The sequence below is a fragment of the Ranitomeya imitator genome, chromosome 1, assembly GCF_032444005.1.
Source record: "Ranitomeya imitator isolate aRanImi1 chromosome 1, aRanImi1.pri, whole genome shotgun sequence".
NCBI classification, from domain to species: Eukaryota; Metazoa; Chordata; class Amphibia; order Anura; family Dendrobatidae; genus Ranitomeya; species Ranitomeya imitator.
The window spans coordinates 904845641-904861991 of NC_091282.1; the positions used below are offsets into that span (position 1 = coordinate 904845641).

General features: G+C 41.3%; 1 protein-coding gene across 1 annotated transcript in view; it reads right to left on the reverse strand.

Annotated features, from left to right (window-relative positions):
- The window catches only part of PPEF2 (protein phosphatase with EF-hand domain 2), a 139076-nt gene that overhangs the window by 89293 nt on the left and 33432 nt on the right, over positions 1–16351 (reverse strand). The window contains exons 3-5 of the mRNA XM_069743398.1: positions 8929–8952; positions 3923–4050; positions 874–931 (exon numbers count right to left, since the gene is read on the reverse strand). Coding sequence (XP_069599499.1) covers positions 874–931; positions 3923–4050; positions 8929–8952 — 210 coding nt within the window. The remainder of the gene's footprint in view (positions 1–873; positions 932–3922; positions 4051–8928; positions 8953–16351) is intronic.

The following is a 16351-nucleotide window of genomic DNA, read 5'->3' on the forward strand; positions in this document are numbered from 1 at the left end:
TTCTGCTGGAGATACTGGCAGGGCAGGGAGCTGATTACAGCTCCTCTGCTCCTGTTCCAGGCGGTGCAGCTCTGACATCAAGTGCATTCACATTTAATAGACACAAATATGATTGAGTGCAGGAAGGCAGCGATGGCCGGGGCGCAGGACAAAGGGGTGAGCGATGTTAGTGACTGACACTGTTCCCTTGTGAGCCTGTACGCTGGCTGTCAATGAGCTGAATGTCTGGGGCCAAAGGAAGATACTGGGTGGCCGCAAACATTCAGCCATGGCACTCCCCCCCCCCCCAAGTGCGCCCCACTCAGGAAGGCAGGAAGCAGTGCAATATATAGGTGCCTACCCTGCCTACCCCTCTTTCTGGCCCTGCTTGCAAGCCTGGGCAGTGACAGCTCCTGTGCACTGAGAAAAGAGTCATCTGTCAATTAAAGATTGGAGGCCGGCAGTGGCGAAATCAAAGACAGCACAGCTTTACCGGTAGTATACTGCCTGCCCCACTGGACTTGAAAAAAAACTTCAAGGATGGATTTCTCAAAAATGCACCAACAAAATATTACAAGTAAAGTATGTAATAAGCATTAAAGGGGCTTTATACCTCTTTAAATTCAGCACTAACATTTAATTTCTTTATAGATAACAATACTTGCATGCTTTCAGACTATTGATTTCCATATGGATCATAGATGAAGATGCACCAAATGTATTATCTAGTATGAGCCACTGTTTTAATCTTTGCCCATCTTTAGACTGCCCTAAATTTACACTGTCAAAATTGTATTCAGGATTTGTTTATATGCTGCATTGTTTTCTATAATGGAAACTTTTTGAAGTTTGTTGTATATCATATATATTTTGGAAAACTGAAGAGATACTTACTTTCCTTGCTGGTGTTTGGAGTAAAGTGATCCATTAGGAAGCTGAAAAAATCATAAAGCTGCACAAACAAACAAGCAATAGAAGAAATATAATTTGATATATGCGATGACACAGCATTTATTCTCAATTATGTCAGTAGGTCAAGAGATATGAGTCATTATTCATATGAGCCTGCACATTGACTCTTGTTGTGTGTTGACTTGTTGAAGGCCTGATAATTACCTATTGCATCAGCCTCTACAATGTATTCTTCTAAATAACTTTAGAGGACAAAGACGCAGGTTAATTGAACAATCGATGTTTGTCGATATGTTGAATGCCTGTTGATTACCCATTGTACCAGCCCTGCAGTCTATTATTCTACAACCCACGAAGGACAAAATATGCAGGTTAATTGAACAATTGATCAATATGAGATTATCTCCTCCCACCTTTCCTCAATCCTGTGGAAGAATTCTATGAATAAGAGCTGCATACTACAGAATGGGAATCTACCTCTGTTTCCAGAGAGACTCTACAGGACAGCTGAAAAGGCACCATGGCTCCAACCGAAGGAATATAGATTTGCTCCACTGCCTATCACTGAACCCAAGGAGATGGTTAGAGAACCCAAGTTGGGACAATCATGTCACCTGGCCACATACCTCAACATACTTTGTCAGCAACCTAAGTTTGCCAGTACCTCCTCTCTGTGGTGCAGCCAAACGCTACTGTTAATGACCAATAAAGTATCACCCCATTGTGTTACCATCACCTTGTGTAGTCTGAGTATTCCTACCACGGGAAAGGAGTATTAGCATTCAGTGGGATGAGCCCTGGTCCATGTGGTCTTTCTAAAGACAGCCAGGCTAGTGGATAAGAGCACCCACTAACCCTTATGTCTCCACAGCAGATGATGTGACTATCAGGTGAAGTAAAATTCGCAAGAACAAGTGGTGGTGGGTTTACTTAAAAGGAGTAAGTCAGCACAGAATGACTGTTTAAACCAAGGACCACACACTTGAGACTTCTTTTAAATACTCCTTTAGAAGCTGTTGACTGTCTCTTATCACACAACATACAAACATGAATGCTCTGCTTGACTGAGCATTTGGGAGTTTTCAATGGGGGTGAGGAGAGTAAGCATCTTTCACATATCTATGGCAGCAGCTTATCTCCTGGTAGAACTAGGAGATTGGCATTTGAACACAAACTGGCAAATTTTTATGTCCTCTGACATATTATTTCATTATATGGTTATCATGTCCTTTTTGAAGTCAGTAGGTTCATCCAAATTTGATTTAATGTATATAGGGGTCTTAAGCCCCCATACAGTTTAGATAGCTGCTGGCCGAAAGATGGTTTAGCTGATTGTTCGGCCAGCAGCTTTTTTGCCCAACTTTCCTATTTACAATAGTGCTTGCTCTTCCGAATGTTACTATGTACTCTGTGTTCTCTATAAGAGAGACGCTGCCAGACATGTCTGGTGGTGGCTAATCTCTTAGAGAGTAAAATTGTGAGCAGCCTGAAACCAGACATACCGAATTCTTATCTGCCCCAACATCATAAGTTAGGGGGAGAGTTGTGGACCCCAATATACAATAAGTGCCCGGTCAAACTAGTTGATATCAGCCAATTCGGCTGACAGTCTAAGGATAGTTTCACACTAGCATTTTGAGGAGCTGCGGAGGGCTGCGGACTTCCTCCATGAAGCCCCGCCCTCGGCTGCACCTCCACCGCTAGCTTCGCCTACTTCTGCATGCGGCCTGCGTACCTATCTTTAACATTAGGTACGCAGGTCGTGCCGCTGTATGCGGATGCTACCGCATGCGTTGTTTTGACGATGCGGCGACCAGCGTAGAAAGCAGCCTTTAGCATTTTTTTTTTCTGCATCATCAAAACGACGCATGCGGAAGCATCCGCATACAGCCACATGACCTGCGTACCTAATGTTAAAGATAGATATGCAGGCGGCATGCAGAAGTAGGTGGGGCTAGCGGCCGAGGGCGGGGCTTCACGGAGGAAGTCCGCAGTCCTCCGCAGCTCCTCAAAACGCTAGTGTGAAACTAGCCTAATATGCATTGGGGTTGTTGGATTTCTGTGAATGAAATAATTACAAGATGACAATATTTTAGGTTGATTAGTATCCCATTAGTAAAGCACTATCATAAATTTGTAAGATTAAATGGGTTGACTGGGATTAGATGAAGGAGTCTGCTATTTTAATAAAAACCTATGTCTATAAAGTGTTCTACAGTATTCAGAGGTGCCTATCCTTCAATATTAGTTTTTCTTGCCCTATGGAGATCACTTTTATTAAAGGGACACTGTCACCTGAATTTGGAGGGAAAAATCTTCAGCCATGGAGGCGGGGTTTTTGGGTGTTTGATTCACCCTTTCCTTACCCGCTGGCTGCATGCTGGCTGCAATATTGGATTGAAGTTCATTCTCTGTCCTCCATAGTACACGCCTGCGCAAGGCAAGATTGCCTTGTGCAGGCATGTACTACGGAGGACAGAGAATGTACTACGGAGGACAGAGAATGAACTTCAATCCAATATTGCAGCCAGCATGCAGCCAGCGGGTAAGGAAAGGGTGAATCAAACACCCAAAAACCCCGCCTCCATGGCTGAAGATTGTTCCCTCCAAATTCAGGTGACAGTGTCCCTTTAATGTGACAATTACCCCATTACTCCAATCTTAAAATTACAAAGTGGCCTCCTGCTGTAATTATATAAGACTCATTTCCCAATTTTAACTAGTAAAATTGAGGAAAGGTGTCATAATAATGAAACACTGGCTGAATCAAACTACGGATCTTCCCCAGTAATCCGGGCTCAGAAACGTATTGTTAACAAGATTAAGTTCTAGTAAATAAATCATACCTGTAAATTTAGGTCATCACAGTATTAATAGGACTTAAGAAGTAAATGTTAATACTAATCAGAAAATAAATATAAATCAACTTAAAGCTACCGTAATAAAGTTATTTTCCAATTTTCTCTGGTTAAAAGTTTTTTGTTTTTTTTAAAGTTTATCAAAAATAAATTCTTGAAATATAGAAAATTACCTTAATTTGGTCCTGCTCTCCGGTATATTCAATTGATTGAAAGATACTCCAAGTGCATCTCCTCCTCACTTCCAATTGGGCGACATAGCGACGGTACCAGCGTTGTATTAATACTGCCGATTTGAAAGCTGTATAAAGGAATACACAGAAACTGGTAATATATACCATTGCTTAAAGGGGTTAAAAACTTTCCATCTATATTTTCTGTCTACCTTTTTATTTCATTGGTTTATTCCTTAGGCAGGTAGGAAACCAACATAATCTACATGTTAGAATCAATGTTCATCAGGCCTGGTTTACAAGGCCATAAGTCTGCATGTAAAGGTGCCGCAACACCGGAATTCCCTTAATTTCTACTGTAAACTTTCTAAGATAACAGTAGAACTCCACAATAATCTAAGTTTGGCTAAGTAGGACTATGGTCGATATAATACATAATTTTTAAAAATTAGCATATTACATCTGTGTAAAACTTGTATTTGGTGATCTAAAATTTCTATGCAAATTATCTCTGCATTATCCATTACAAATGTTTCTAACATTCATTCAGTTTAATGTATTATTAAAATATAATAAACATATTTTATGTCAATAGGTATATAAAGCTCAGTCAATATATAATGAAGTTATACATTATATAACATTCAAAAATATGTTGTGGAATACATTGTATTAACTTCACTGTCTTTCATGACAATAAAAGGAGTGGCCATGATATCACGGCTTGAATTTTTATTTTCTTTTATTAATTGTCCATTAAAATATTTTGGGCAACGGTGACTGGAATTTTCTGGTAAATTTTAGTGATGAGCGAATATACACGGTACTCGAGATTTCCCGAGCATGCTTGGGTGACCTCCGAGCATTTTTTAGGGCTTGGAGATTTACTTTTCCTCACCTCAGCTGAATGATTTACATCTCTGAGCCAGCATGATTACATGTGGGGATTTCCTAGCAACCAGGCAACCCCCACATGTACTTATGCTGGCTAACAGATGTAAATCATTCAGCTGAGGCGATGAAAACTAAATCTCCGAGCACTAAAAAATACTCGGAGGACACCCGAGCATGCTCGAGAAATCTCGAGTAACGAGTATATTCGCTCATCACTAGTAAATTTTGCTACCAGGGAAAACTCAAAATGTAAAATTAAAGTATGCAACCACGTATGTCTTTTTTTTGGCACAAAGTAAAAATATCACATAAGATTAAAGAAGTTGTACACCGCATGAACAACTTCTTGTCATACTCCTCGCTTGACCCCGATAAAATAATAAAGCTTATACTCCCCTCCCATGCTGGCGCCGTTCCGGTGGTGTCAGCACTCGCTCTCCCCAATGATCTCGTGCTGTTGTTGTGACACATGATGCAGGCACCCAATCAGCTCCGGCGTCACTGTTCCCACCTCCTGGCAAATGAAGAGTAAATCCAAGATCAGCTGCAGCCCGGACTTCCTCTTCATGTTTGATTTGTCTGAAGGCGGAGACAGTGACTCAAGCACTGATTGAGGGCCGGTGTCACATGTCACAACAACTGCATGGGACCCCTGGGACCACAAGTGCCAACACCACAGAAACAGTGCCGGCATGGGAGGAGAGAATAGCCTTTTATTTTATGGGGGCCAAACATTTTGATCAAGAAGGGGAACTCCTCATAGTGGGACATTGTTTTCATGGTCATGGAGTCCAAGTTGTGGGATCCACACAGAGACATTAGACTATTATCGCCTATCCTTTGGATAGGTGATACATGTCTTTTGTTGGAAAAACCCTTCAAAGAATCATTGCACACACTATTAGTATATACAAATATCCAGTATTATTACAAAAAATGGATAGCAAAGTGAATCTGTCACTTTGTTCAGCATGTTAAACAACAGCAATAAACTAATACATAGTTTGTTGAAAAATATACAGCTCTTGCAAAAATTAAAAGACCACTGCAAAATGTTCAGTTTGTCTGATTTTTCTCTTTATAGGTATATTTTTGAGTAAAACGTAAATTGTTCTTTTATTCTATAAACTTCTGACAACATCTCCGAATTTCCAAGTAATACATTTTGTATTTTTTCTCACAAACTTACAAAATTAAAAACCCCCCACTGCTTTCAGACATCAAATAATGCAAAGAAAACAAGTTCATGATCATTTAGAAACAATATTATTATTATTTATTTCTATAGCACCATTAATTCTATGGTGCTGTTCATGAGACGGGGTTACATCAAAATACAATTATCACTTACAGTAATGACAGACTGGTACAGAGGGAAGAGGACCCTGCCCTTGTGGGCTTACATTCTACAGGATTAAGGAGAAGGAGACAGTAGGTCGAGGGTTGCAGTAGCTCCGATGGTGTTGAGGTGGCCGTGTGGTCATTACAGGCTGTAAGCTTTCTTGAAGAGATCGGTTTTCAGGTTTCGTTTGAAGGACCCAAATGTGGTGGATAACCGGACGTATTGGGGCACAGGATTCCTGAGGATGGGGATATTAGGGTGAAATCTTGGAGGCGATTGGGTGAGGAGCGAATAAGCGTGGAGGAGAGAAGGAGGTCTTGGGAGGACCAGAGATTACGTGAGGGAAGATATTGAAAGATTAGTTCGGAAATATACGGAGGAGAAATGTTATGGATGGCTTTGTAGGTCAGTGTTAGCAGTTTAAACTGGATACGCTGGGAAATTGGGATCCAGTGAAGGGATTTGCAAAGAGGGGAAGCAGGAGTGTAGCGAGCAGTGAGATTAATTAGTTGGGCAACAGAATTAAGGACGGACTGGAGGGGTGCGAGACTTTTAGAAGGTAGGCCACAGAGGAGGATGTTGCAGTAGTCGAGGCGGAAGATGATTATGGCATGCACAAGCATTTTGGTAGAGTGAGGGTTGAGTTTCAACACCACAAAGAGAAAAAAAAAACCTTCTAAAATGTAACTTTTAATAATATAATTAAAAGTTGTCTTTTTATGGATCTATGTGAGACTCTCTATATTTACCTTGAGTGAATTTTAATTATATTATTAAAAGTTACATTTTAGAGGTTTTTTTTTCTCTTTGTGGTGTTGAAACTGATTTACAAACCGTTATATCTGCTTTTGGAGGGTTTTTTAGAGTGAGGGGTGAGGAAAGGACGGATTCTGGAAATATTTTTGAGCTGGAGGCAACAGGAGGTGGCGAGAGCTTGGATGTGCGGTTTGAACGACAGGGCAGAGTCGAGGGTTGCTCCGAGGCAGCGGATTACCGGGACAGGGGAAAGTGTAAATTCATTTATTGTGATAGATAGATCAGGTTGGGAAGTATGCGAGATGGAGGAAAGATAATTAGGAAGCGAGAGGAGAAGAAGGAGGATATGGCTGATAGACACTTTGTGATTCTGGAGAGCAGAGAGGTGACATCTGGGCCAGAGAGGTAGATCTGAGTGTCATCAGCATATAGATGGTACTGAAAGCCATAGGACTTTATGAGTTGTCCCAGGCCGAGTGTATAGATTGAGAAGAGAAGGGGTCCTAGGACAGAGCCTTGAGGGACACCAACAGAGAGGGGGCGAGATGAAAAGGTAGCATGGGAGTAGGAAACACTAAATGTGCGGTTGGTAAGGTATGAGGAGATCCAGGATAGGGCAAGGTCTTTGACACCAAAGGAAGAGAGGATCTGTAGTAGGAGGCAGTGATCAACTGTGTCAAAGGCAGAGGACAGGTCTAGAAGGAGCAGTATAGAGAATTATCTGTTAGCTTTGGCTGTAAGCAAGTCATTAGTAAGTTTGGTCAGGGCAGTCTCAGTGGAATGGTGGGGACAGAAGCCAGATTGTAGGTAGAGGAAAGTACAGCGTGGACGTGCTGCTCAAGGAGTTTGGAAGCAAATGGGAGCAAAGATATCGGGCGATAGCTGGACATAGCACTCGGGTCAAGGGATGGCTTTTTGAGGATAGGTGTGATTGTGGCATGTTTGAAGGTAGAGGGGAAAGTACCAGAAGTTAGTGATAGGTTGAAGAGATGGGTTAGGGATGAGATTAGTGTAGTGATGAAATTGGGGAGGAGGTGGGATGGGATAAGGTCAAGCGCACAAGTGGTGAGGTGTGATTTGGAGAGAAGATGAGCAAGCTCTCCTTCAGTGATTTTGGAGAGGGGAGTTGGGCATTGTTCTGGCATACAAAGGGGTTGTGGCTGTCAGACAACAAAGACTTGCCTTGTTTGGTCTATCTTATTTTTTAAGTGCTTGGCAAAGTCCTCAGCAGACATTAGGGAAGTCAGAGGGGGTAGTGGTGGGTGGAGGAGGGAGTTAAAAGTGTTGAACAACTGTTTGGAGTTGAGGGATAAGGAACATACCAGGGATGTAAAGTAGGCCTGTTTAGCAGAGGTGAGAGCTGATTTGAATGCGAGTGTTGCTTGTTTAAGTGCAGTGAAATCATCAGTACTAATGTTTTAACTCAGGAAGAGTTCAGAAATCAATATTTTGTGGAATAACCATGATTTTTAGTAACAGCATTCATGCGTCTTGGCATGCTTTCCACCAGTCTTTCACACTGTTTCTGGCACAAAAATTTAAGCAGTTCTTCTTTGATGGCTTGAGACTATCCATCATCCTCTTGATTACATTCCATTTTCAATGGGGTTCAGGTCTGGAGATTGGGCTGCCCATGACAAGGTTTTGATGTGGTGGTCTCGAGAGCTGTATATTATAACTTTTATTTTATTCATTTAAGGAATCCCGTGGGAAGATCACCCAACGGTTGACAGCTTTCTCTATATGGTTGTTCAACCAGAGATACACTACATGAACCAAAGTATTAGGGCATCTAAAAATTTCACCTACAAGCTTTTATAACATCTCATTCTAAATCCATTTGCACTAACATGAGTTTTTTTTCCCCTTTGCAGTTATAACAACTTTCACTCTTGTGGGAAGATTTTAGAGTGTATCTGTGGAAATTTTTTACCATTCATTCATAAGAGCATTTTTGGTGTCAGTCACTAACAGTGAAAACTTTTCCATAATTTCAGTTGATGGCAATACATACCCATTTCAGCTGGTGCTGTTGGACCTGTTGGGCAATAAATAAAGTGTCAGTCTATGAGAAAAAAATGCAAAAAGTGTAAGGTTAAAGGCATAGAACAATGCAACAATCTGTGAGAAAAAAACCTATGTACCTGTTACGCAGTGACAGTCTTTTGGTAAGAAAGGGGAGCCTCAAACTGTCCCTGGAACTTGGACCCCAACTATCTTTGTCCCAGGGGTAATCTTGAAGGTAGAGGGCCCGAGTCTCTGACTTTACTATGCTCTTGTTAAGCCCTTAACGACCGCCGATACGCTTTTTAACAGCCGCAGTTAAGGGTATTTATTCCTCAGCGCTGCTTTTTAACAGCAACGAGAAATAAGGTTATAGCGCTCCCCAGCATCAGAAATTTTATGGGATAGCTGAGACCCTGGAGAACATGATTCGTGTCGGTTTTTACCAACCCCAGAGTGAGATCACCGTTATTCACGAAATAACAGCGATCGCAAAAACAAAAAGTTTGATTTCCTATTTATTTCTCTCTCCTCAGATATGATCTAGCACATCAGAGGAGAGAGAAATGGGGTCCCCCGGTACCTCCGGCACCTCCTGCATTCCCCGGTGATGTCTCCTGGCGTCTCCTTCCAGGAAGAAAATGACAGGCGCATGCGCAGAGCGCCAGCCGAGATCTGCCGGCCAGCACCCGTCAACAATAGGAGATTCCTCCTATTGGTTCATTTTGATCACTGTGATACACCCTATCACAGTGATCAAAATAAAAACAAATAGTAAATAAAACCCCCTTTATCACCCCCTTAGTTAGGTAAAAATAATAATAATAAAACAAAATGTATTTATTTACTTTTTTTTATTAGGGTTAGGGTTGGGGCCAGGGTTAGGGTTGGGGTTGGAGCTAGGGTTAGGGCTGGGTTATGCTAGGGTTAGAGTTGGGGCTAGCGTTAGGGTTGGCCTAGGGTTAGGGTTGGGCTAGGTTTAGGGTTAGAGCTAGGGTTAGGGTTGGGCTAGGGTTAGGATTGGGCTAGGGTTGGGGCTAGGGTTGGGGTTAGGGTTTTAACTAGAGTTAGGGTTGGACTAGGGTTAGAGTTGTTCTAGGGTTAGGGTTGGGGTTAGGGTTGTGTTGGTGTTAGCGTTGTGTTGGGGTTAGGGTTGTGGTGTTGGGGTTATGGTGGTGTTGGGGTTAGGGTTGTGGTTAGGGTTGGGATTAGGGCTGTGCTAGGGTTGGAGTTAGAATTGGGGGGTTTCCACTGTTTAGGTACAAGAGGGGGTCTCCAAATGCAACATAGTGCCTGCCATTGATTACAGCCAATTTTGCATTCAAAAAGTCAAATGGTGCTCCTTCCTGTCTGTGCCCTGCCATGCACCCAAACAGTAGCTTTCCCCCACATAAGGGGTATCGGCATACTCAGGAGAAATTGCACAAATTTTGTGGTCCATTTTCTCCTGATACCCTTGTGAAAATAAAAAATTTGGTTCCAAAGTAAATTTTTGGTGAAAAAGTAAAATGTAATTTTTTTCCTTCCACATTGCTTTAGTTCTCGTGAAGCACTTAAGGGTTAATAAAACTTCTTAAATGTGGTTTTATGCACCTTGAGGGGTGCAGTTTTTAGAATGGTGCCACTATTTTCTGCTATATTGACCCCTCAAACTCACTTCAAATGTGAGGTGGTCCCTAAAAAATGGTTTTGTAAATTTTGTTGGAAAAATGAGAAATCGCTGGTCAATTATCTCCGAGCTGCTACTGATTATCATTTTAATCAGTATAACGGCGCCAAACTGACACTGTGTGTAGGTTACTGTGTGCAATCCTGCTGACAGATTCCCTTTAAAGGGAACAGAGACGAGGAGATAAACACACACGAACTAAAGCAAACCACCGAACACTACTACTGCAACAACTTTACTCCATCACTTAGCTTTAGCACACAGCACAGGAAGACAAATCTTTCACCGGTAGTGACAAGAAGGTCTGACCAGTTTAAATAGGAAGAGGTAATAACCAGATCAGAAGCACCTGAATTGGAGCTGCATGTTTATGACCAGCATACAATGAGTCATTAACCTCTTCAATACCAAAAGAAACTAAATCCATTTAATATGGGACACAAATCACACCATCTCTAAAGAAGACCTGAGATTCATTACCCGACGTGACCGTCTAACTCTAGGTCTTCCAGGAGATTGTGACTCCCTCATGACATTATCTCGCAAGCATATGAAGTTGCAGTATAAGACCACAGACTTTCAGGGGAGCCATATTTGGAGACCCCTGATGTAGACTCCAAATGCCTAATCTACTATATAATAGTCTGGCAGCGAAATGACCGCTGCTTTACTGCCCTGCAGCCAGCGCTGAGCACTCACACAGGGTTAATGCCAGAGTTAACGGACTGCGCTGTAATGCACTCCGTTAACGCAGCTAATAACCCTGTGTGACCAACTTTTTACTATTGATGCTGTGTATGCAGCATCAATAGTAAAACGATCTAAAGTTACAAATAATAATAATAAAAAAAAGGTTATTCTCACCCTCCGACGTCGCCTGCTGTCCTCGGCAGTGCAAGCGGCAGGTTCCTGTGCCAAGGATGCTATGCGAGAAGGACCTGCCATGATGTCACGGTCATGTGAATGCGACGTCATCACAGGTCTTGCGCTCATATCAACCCTGGGACCGGAAGCTGCCACCTGCACCACACACAGGCGCCAGGACTTCAAGGGGTCTTTGGAAGGTGAGTATATGTTTATTTTTTATTTTAAGTCTTTTTTTAACCACGCATATAGTGCCCACCTTGTTATATACTACGTGGGCTGTGTTTCATACTGTGTGGGCTCTGTTATATACTACATCTCTGTGCTATATACGATGTAGCTGGGCAATATACAACGTGACTGTCCAATATACTATGTGGCTGTGCAATATACTATGTGCTCTGTGCTATATACTACGTAGCTGTGCAATATACTATGTGGCTGTGTCGGTTCTGTTATATACTATGTCGACTGTGCAATATACTACGTGGCTCTGTTATATACTACGTGGCAGTGCAATATACTATGATATACTACGTGGCTATGTTATATACTACGTGGCTCTGCTACATACTACGTGGCTGACCAATATACTACGTGCCTGTGCAATACACTACGTAGCTGTGCAATACACTACGTGGCTATGTTATATACTACGTGGCTGTGTTATATACTACGTAGCTCTGCTATATACTACGTACGCCGTGTTACATACTACGTAGCTCTGTTATATACTACGTAGCTATGTTAGATACTACGTCGGTTGTGTTATATACTACGTCACTGTGCAATATAGTACGCAGTCTGTGCTATATACTACCTACATATTCTAGAATACCCGATACGTTAGAATCGGGCCACCATCTAGTCTACTATATAATTGTCTAAGGGTCACTTCTGTCTTTCTGTCCTTCTGTCTGTCTGTCACAGATATTCATTGGTCGCGGCCTCTGTCTGTCATGGAAATCCAAGTCACTGATTGGTCGCGGCAAAACAGCCATGACCAATCAGCGACGGGCACAGTCCGGCGGCAAAATGGCCACTCCTTCCTCCCCGCAGTCAGTGCCCGCTCCATAATCCCCTCCAGTCAGTGCTCACACAGGGTTAATGGCAGCGCTAACGGACGGACCAACTTTTTACTATTGATGGTGCCTATGCAGCATCAATAGCAAAAAGATCTAATGTTAATAATAATTAAAAATATAAAAAATCGTTATATACTCACCATCCGTCGGCCCCTCGGATCCAGAACAGGCCTTTCCCGCTCCTCGCGACGCTCCGGTGACCGCTCCATGCATTGTGATCTCGCGAGATGATGACGTAGCGGTCTCACGAGACCGCTACGTCATCATCTTGCAAGACCGCAATGCACTCTTGAGACTGGAGCGCGCAAGGAGTGTTGGTAACCGCTTCACCATGATCCGGGGGCCAACGGAAGGTGAGTATATAACCATTTTTATTTTAATTCTTTTTTTTAACAGGGATATGATGCCCACAGTGCTATATACTGCGTGGGCTGGGCAATATACTACGTGGGCTGGGCAATATACTACAAGGGCTGTGCAATATACTATGTGGGCTGTGCAATATACTACGTGGCTGTGCAATGTACTACGTGGGCTGTTATATACTACGTGGCTGTGCTATATACTATGTGGGCTGTGCAATGTACTACGTGGGCTGTGCAATATACTACGTGGTTGTGCAATATACTACGTGGCTGTGCAATATACTATGTGGGCTGTGCAATATACTATGTGGCTGTGCAATGTACTACGTGGCTGTGCAATATACTACGTGGGCTGTGCAATATACTACGTGGGCTGTGCAATATACTACGTGGCTGTGCAATGTACTACGTGGGCTGTTATATACTACGTGGCTGTGCTATATACTACGTGGCCGGCCGCGAACAATCAGCGACAGGCGAATTGGCGCGGGATTTGAACCACGCTTCGCTAATTGGTCGCGGCCGTCCGAATCCTGTGTATTCAATGTATTATTCTAATATCTTCATAAATAAACTACATACATATTCTTGAATACCCAATGCGTTAGAATCGGGCTACCATCTAGTATTGTATAAGTACAGCCAAATATATTATTATTCACCTTAGCAGCTTGTAATCAAAATTGTATATATAGTAGCTGCAATGCATTTCATGTAAACCTAGTACATAAATTAAATAGAGTATTTATAGCTGTGCAACAAATTAGACTGATTGGAAGAAAAATATATATATTACTATATCAGATACTGGTTAATAAATATACTATGTAATTTTCTGTGTAGAAGCATACAAAGCGCAAGTTATAGTCATGTTATTAAGTTAAGCCATAGATACATGGATATATGACATTATGATGGGTTTATTTTGGGGTTGGTATTCCATGTACAGATGTAATTATAATTAATTAATGAGACTTTTAGTATAAGTGATGTATTAATCTTATGAAACAGAGTCAATATATGATTGCCCCTGTGCTTTAAACAGCACAGCAATAGTTTCTAGTGATGTTGTATATATAGTGGGAATAATAATAATAATATAATCATACTTTCTGTGATGGAGTGAGCTTTGGAATAATAACAAAAAGGTTATATATGGAAGTGATATTAAGGCAATAATTAAAGTGCTGAGGTAGCATAAAAAACTTAAGTTACACATGAAAATGAAGAAAGTACATATCTATGCAGATGCAGCAGTTACATGGAATCTGTCAGCATATTTTTGGTATGTTATCTGAGAACAGCAGTAGGGCACAGACTCTGATTCCAACGATGTGTTACTTGCTGGTCTGCATGCTGTCATTTTGATACAATCCATGTTTTATCTTCTCCAGATCTAGCAGTGCTCAGAATGCTGAGCCCTGTTTTACCTCACCTGCATTAATGATCGACTGCTTTCTGTATACATTGGACATTGGCAGAAAGCTGACAATCAGTGGTGAGGGTGGAGTTACACAGAGTAGTTAACTAGGAGGCACAAAACACCTAGTCCAGTAGTGATAATCTCCTGTTGATAAAACACTGATTTCATTGAAATAATGCAGCAAGTGACACATCGCTGGAATAACAGTCACAGCCCCTACATCATACTGCTCTAAAATTACATAGCAAAAACCTTATGACAGATTCCCTGTAACAGGTTGATTGTCAGAGCCAAGAAATTATTCTATATTTTCAACTTGCAAAATGATTTTGCAACAATTGCTTCTTGTCTTTTTAGAACATATATATTGTATTGCAATTACATACCAATCTATTGTAATTTAGCTTAAAGGGAATCCATCAGCAGGACTTTTGCTATGTAATCTGAGGACAGCATGGTAAGGATTAAAGCACAGATTTGAGGGATGTGTTAGGCTGTGTGTTGTTCTTTTTACAATGCAGGTTTTATCACCTGGTGATTATCATTGCCCAAACTACAGCAGTTACAGAAGTGAGTGCTTGGTCGTCTGACTCCACTCCTTCCTATGATAAGCAGCTCACTATCAATAGACAATGTACATACAGAGTCTGGTGTGGGCTTTCTCAGCTCTGCTCTAAATTTAAAAACTCTGATTGGGTCAGAACGGCTATACCCAGTAAACTAAGTGATACATTGTTGGATTCAGGATGCTGCATCAACCTGCTCTCAGATGAGGTAGCAAAAACCTGGTGACAGATTCCCTTTAATTATCACACTCCCAATATTATTATATCAAGGGTAAGTGCAGAGAATGTACAGCTCCCCAGTGACTGTTGGCTTGCAGTGCTGGTAAATCCTGTCAATCCTGCTTAAGCCTCATTGGGTGCAAGTACAGATGTAAAAGGTGACAATTTAAGAAACTTGCAGGATATGGTGGTGATATATATGCAGTGAGAAAAAAATAAATGTTCTCTTTAACTGAACATCCTATCCACTATTTGGACTACTAAAACACAACAGCTCACAAGATCCCCTGGAATAATTCTCAAGATGAAATCCATCGGAATAATTAACAAGCATTATAGGGTCACAGGGTCAGGTCACCAGAATGGGTTATTATGAGTGTGGGTATTCTAGAATAGGGCCAGGAATAAACATTAATGCTGAATTAGGGAAATACTATAGAATCCTAGAACCTGAATGTTTTGCTGTAACACCTTAATAATGGGAAAAATTAGCTTGGTACCATAGCCTTACAATGAGATGTTATCACCTCTTCAGCCATACTCTTGTATACATAGGATAGATGGTCATCATGACCGATATAGTTTTATTGGGTTAATATGCTTTTTAAGAGTTATACATTTCAAATTCTATTTGCAATGCCACTCACGTTTGCTGTGACATTATTGTCTAATATAAAAGAATTACATTCTGATGACTTTATTAGTGTATTTGTAATAATGAATGGTAATATTACTGTGAACATATAGTTATTACTACATCTATATTGCCCATCCATATGACTGATATGCAAAAGTGTAATGAATTATTAATATTATTATTTATTTATAGAGCACCATTGATTCCATGGTGCTGTACATGAGAAGGGGTTACATACAAATTACAGATATCACTTACAGTATGCAAACTAACAGTGGTAGACTAGTACAGAGAGGAGAGGACCCTGCCGTTGAGGGTTCTACGGGTTGATGGGGAAGGAGATAGTAGGTTGGGGGTTGCAGCTGCTTAAGCGTTGGTGATCCCACCTTTCTTAACAACATTCCCCACCAAATGCTTACTATCAGTTATTTCCAACGTATCACACTACTACACTAAGTGGGGTCTATTTCCAATTGTCACCATTCCAATCTCTATTTTCTACTTTCATTGTAAAGAGTGAAAAAGATTAATCTCCCTAATCTATTGGTTGATGGGTAGGGAAAATGACCCAATGTCTGTAGGTGACGAGACAAGTAAACATTTAT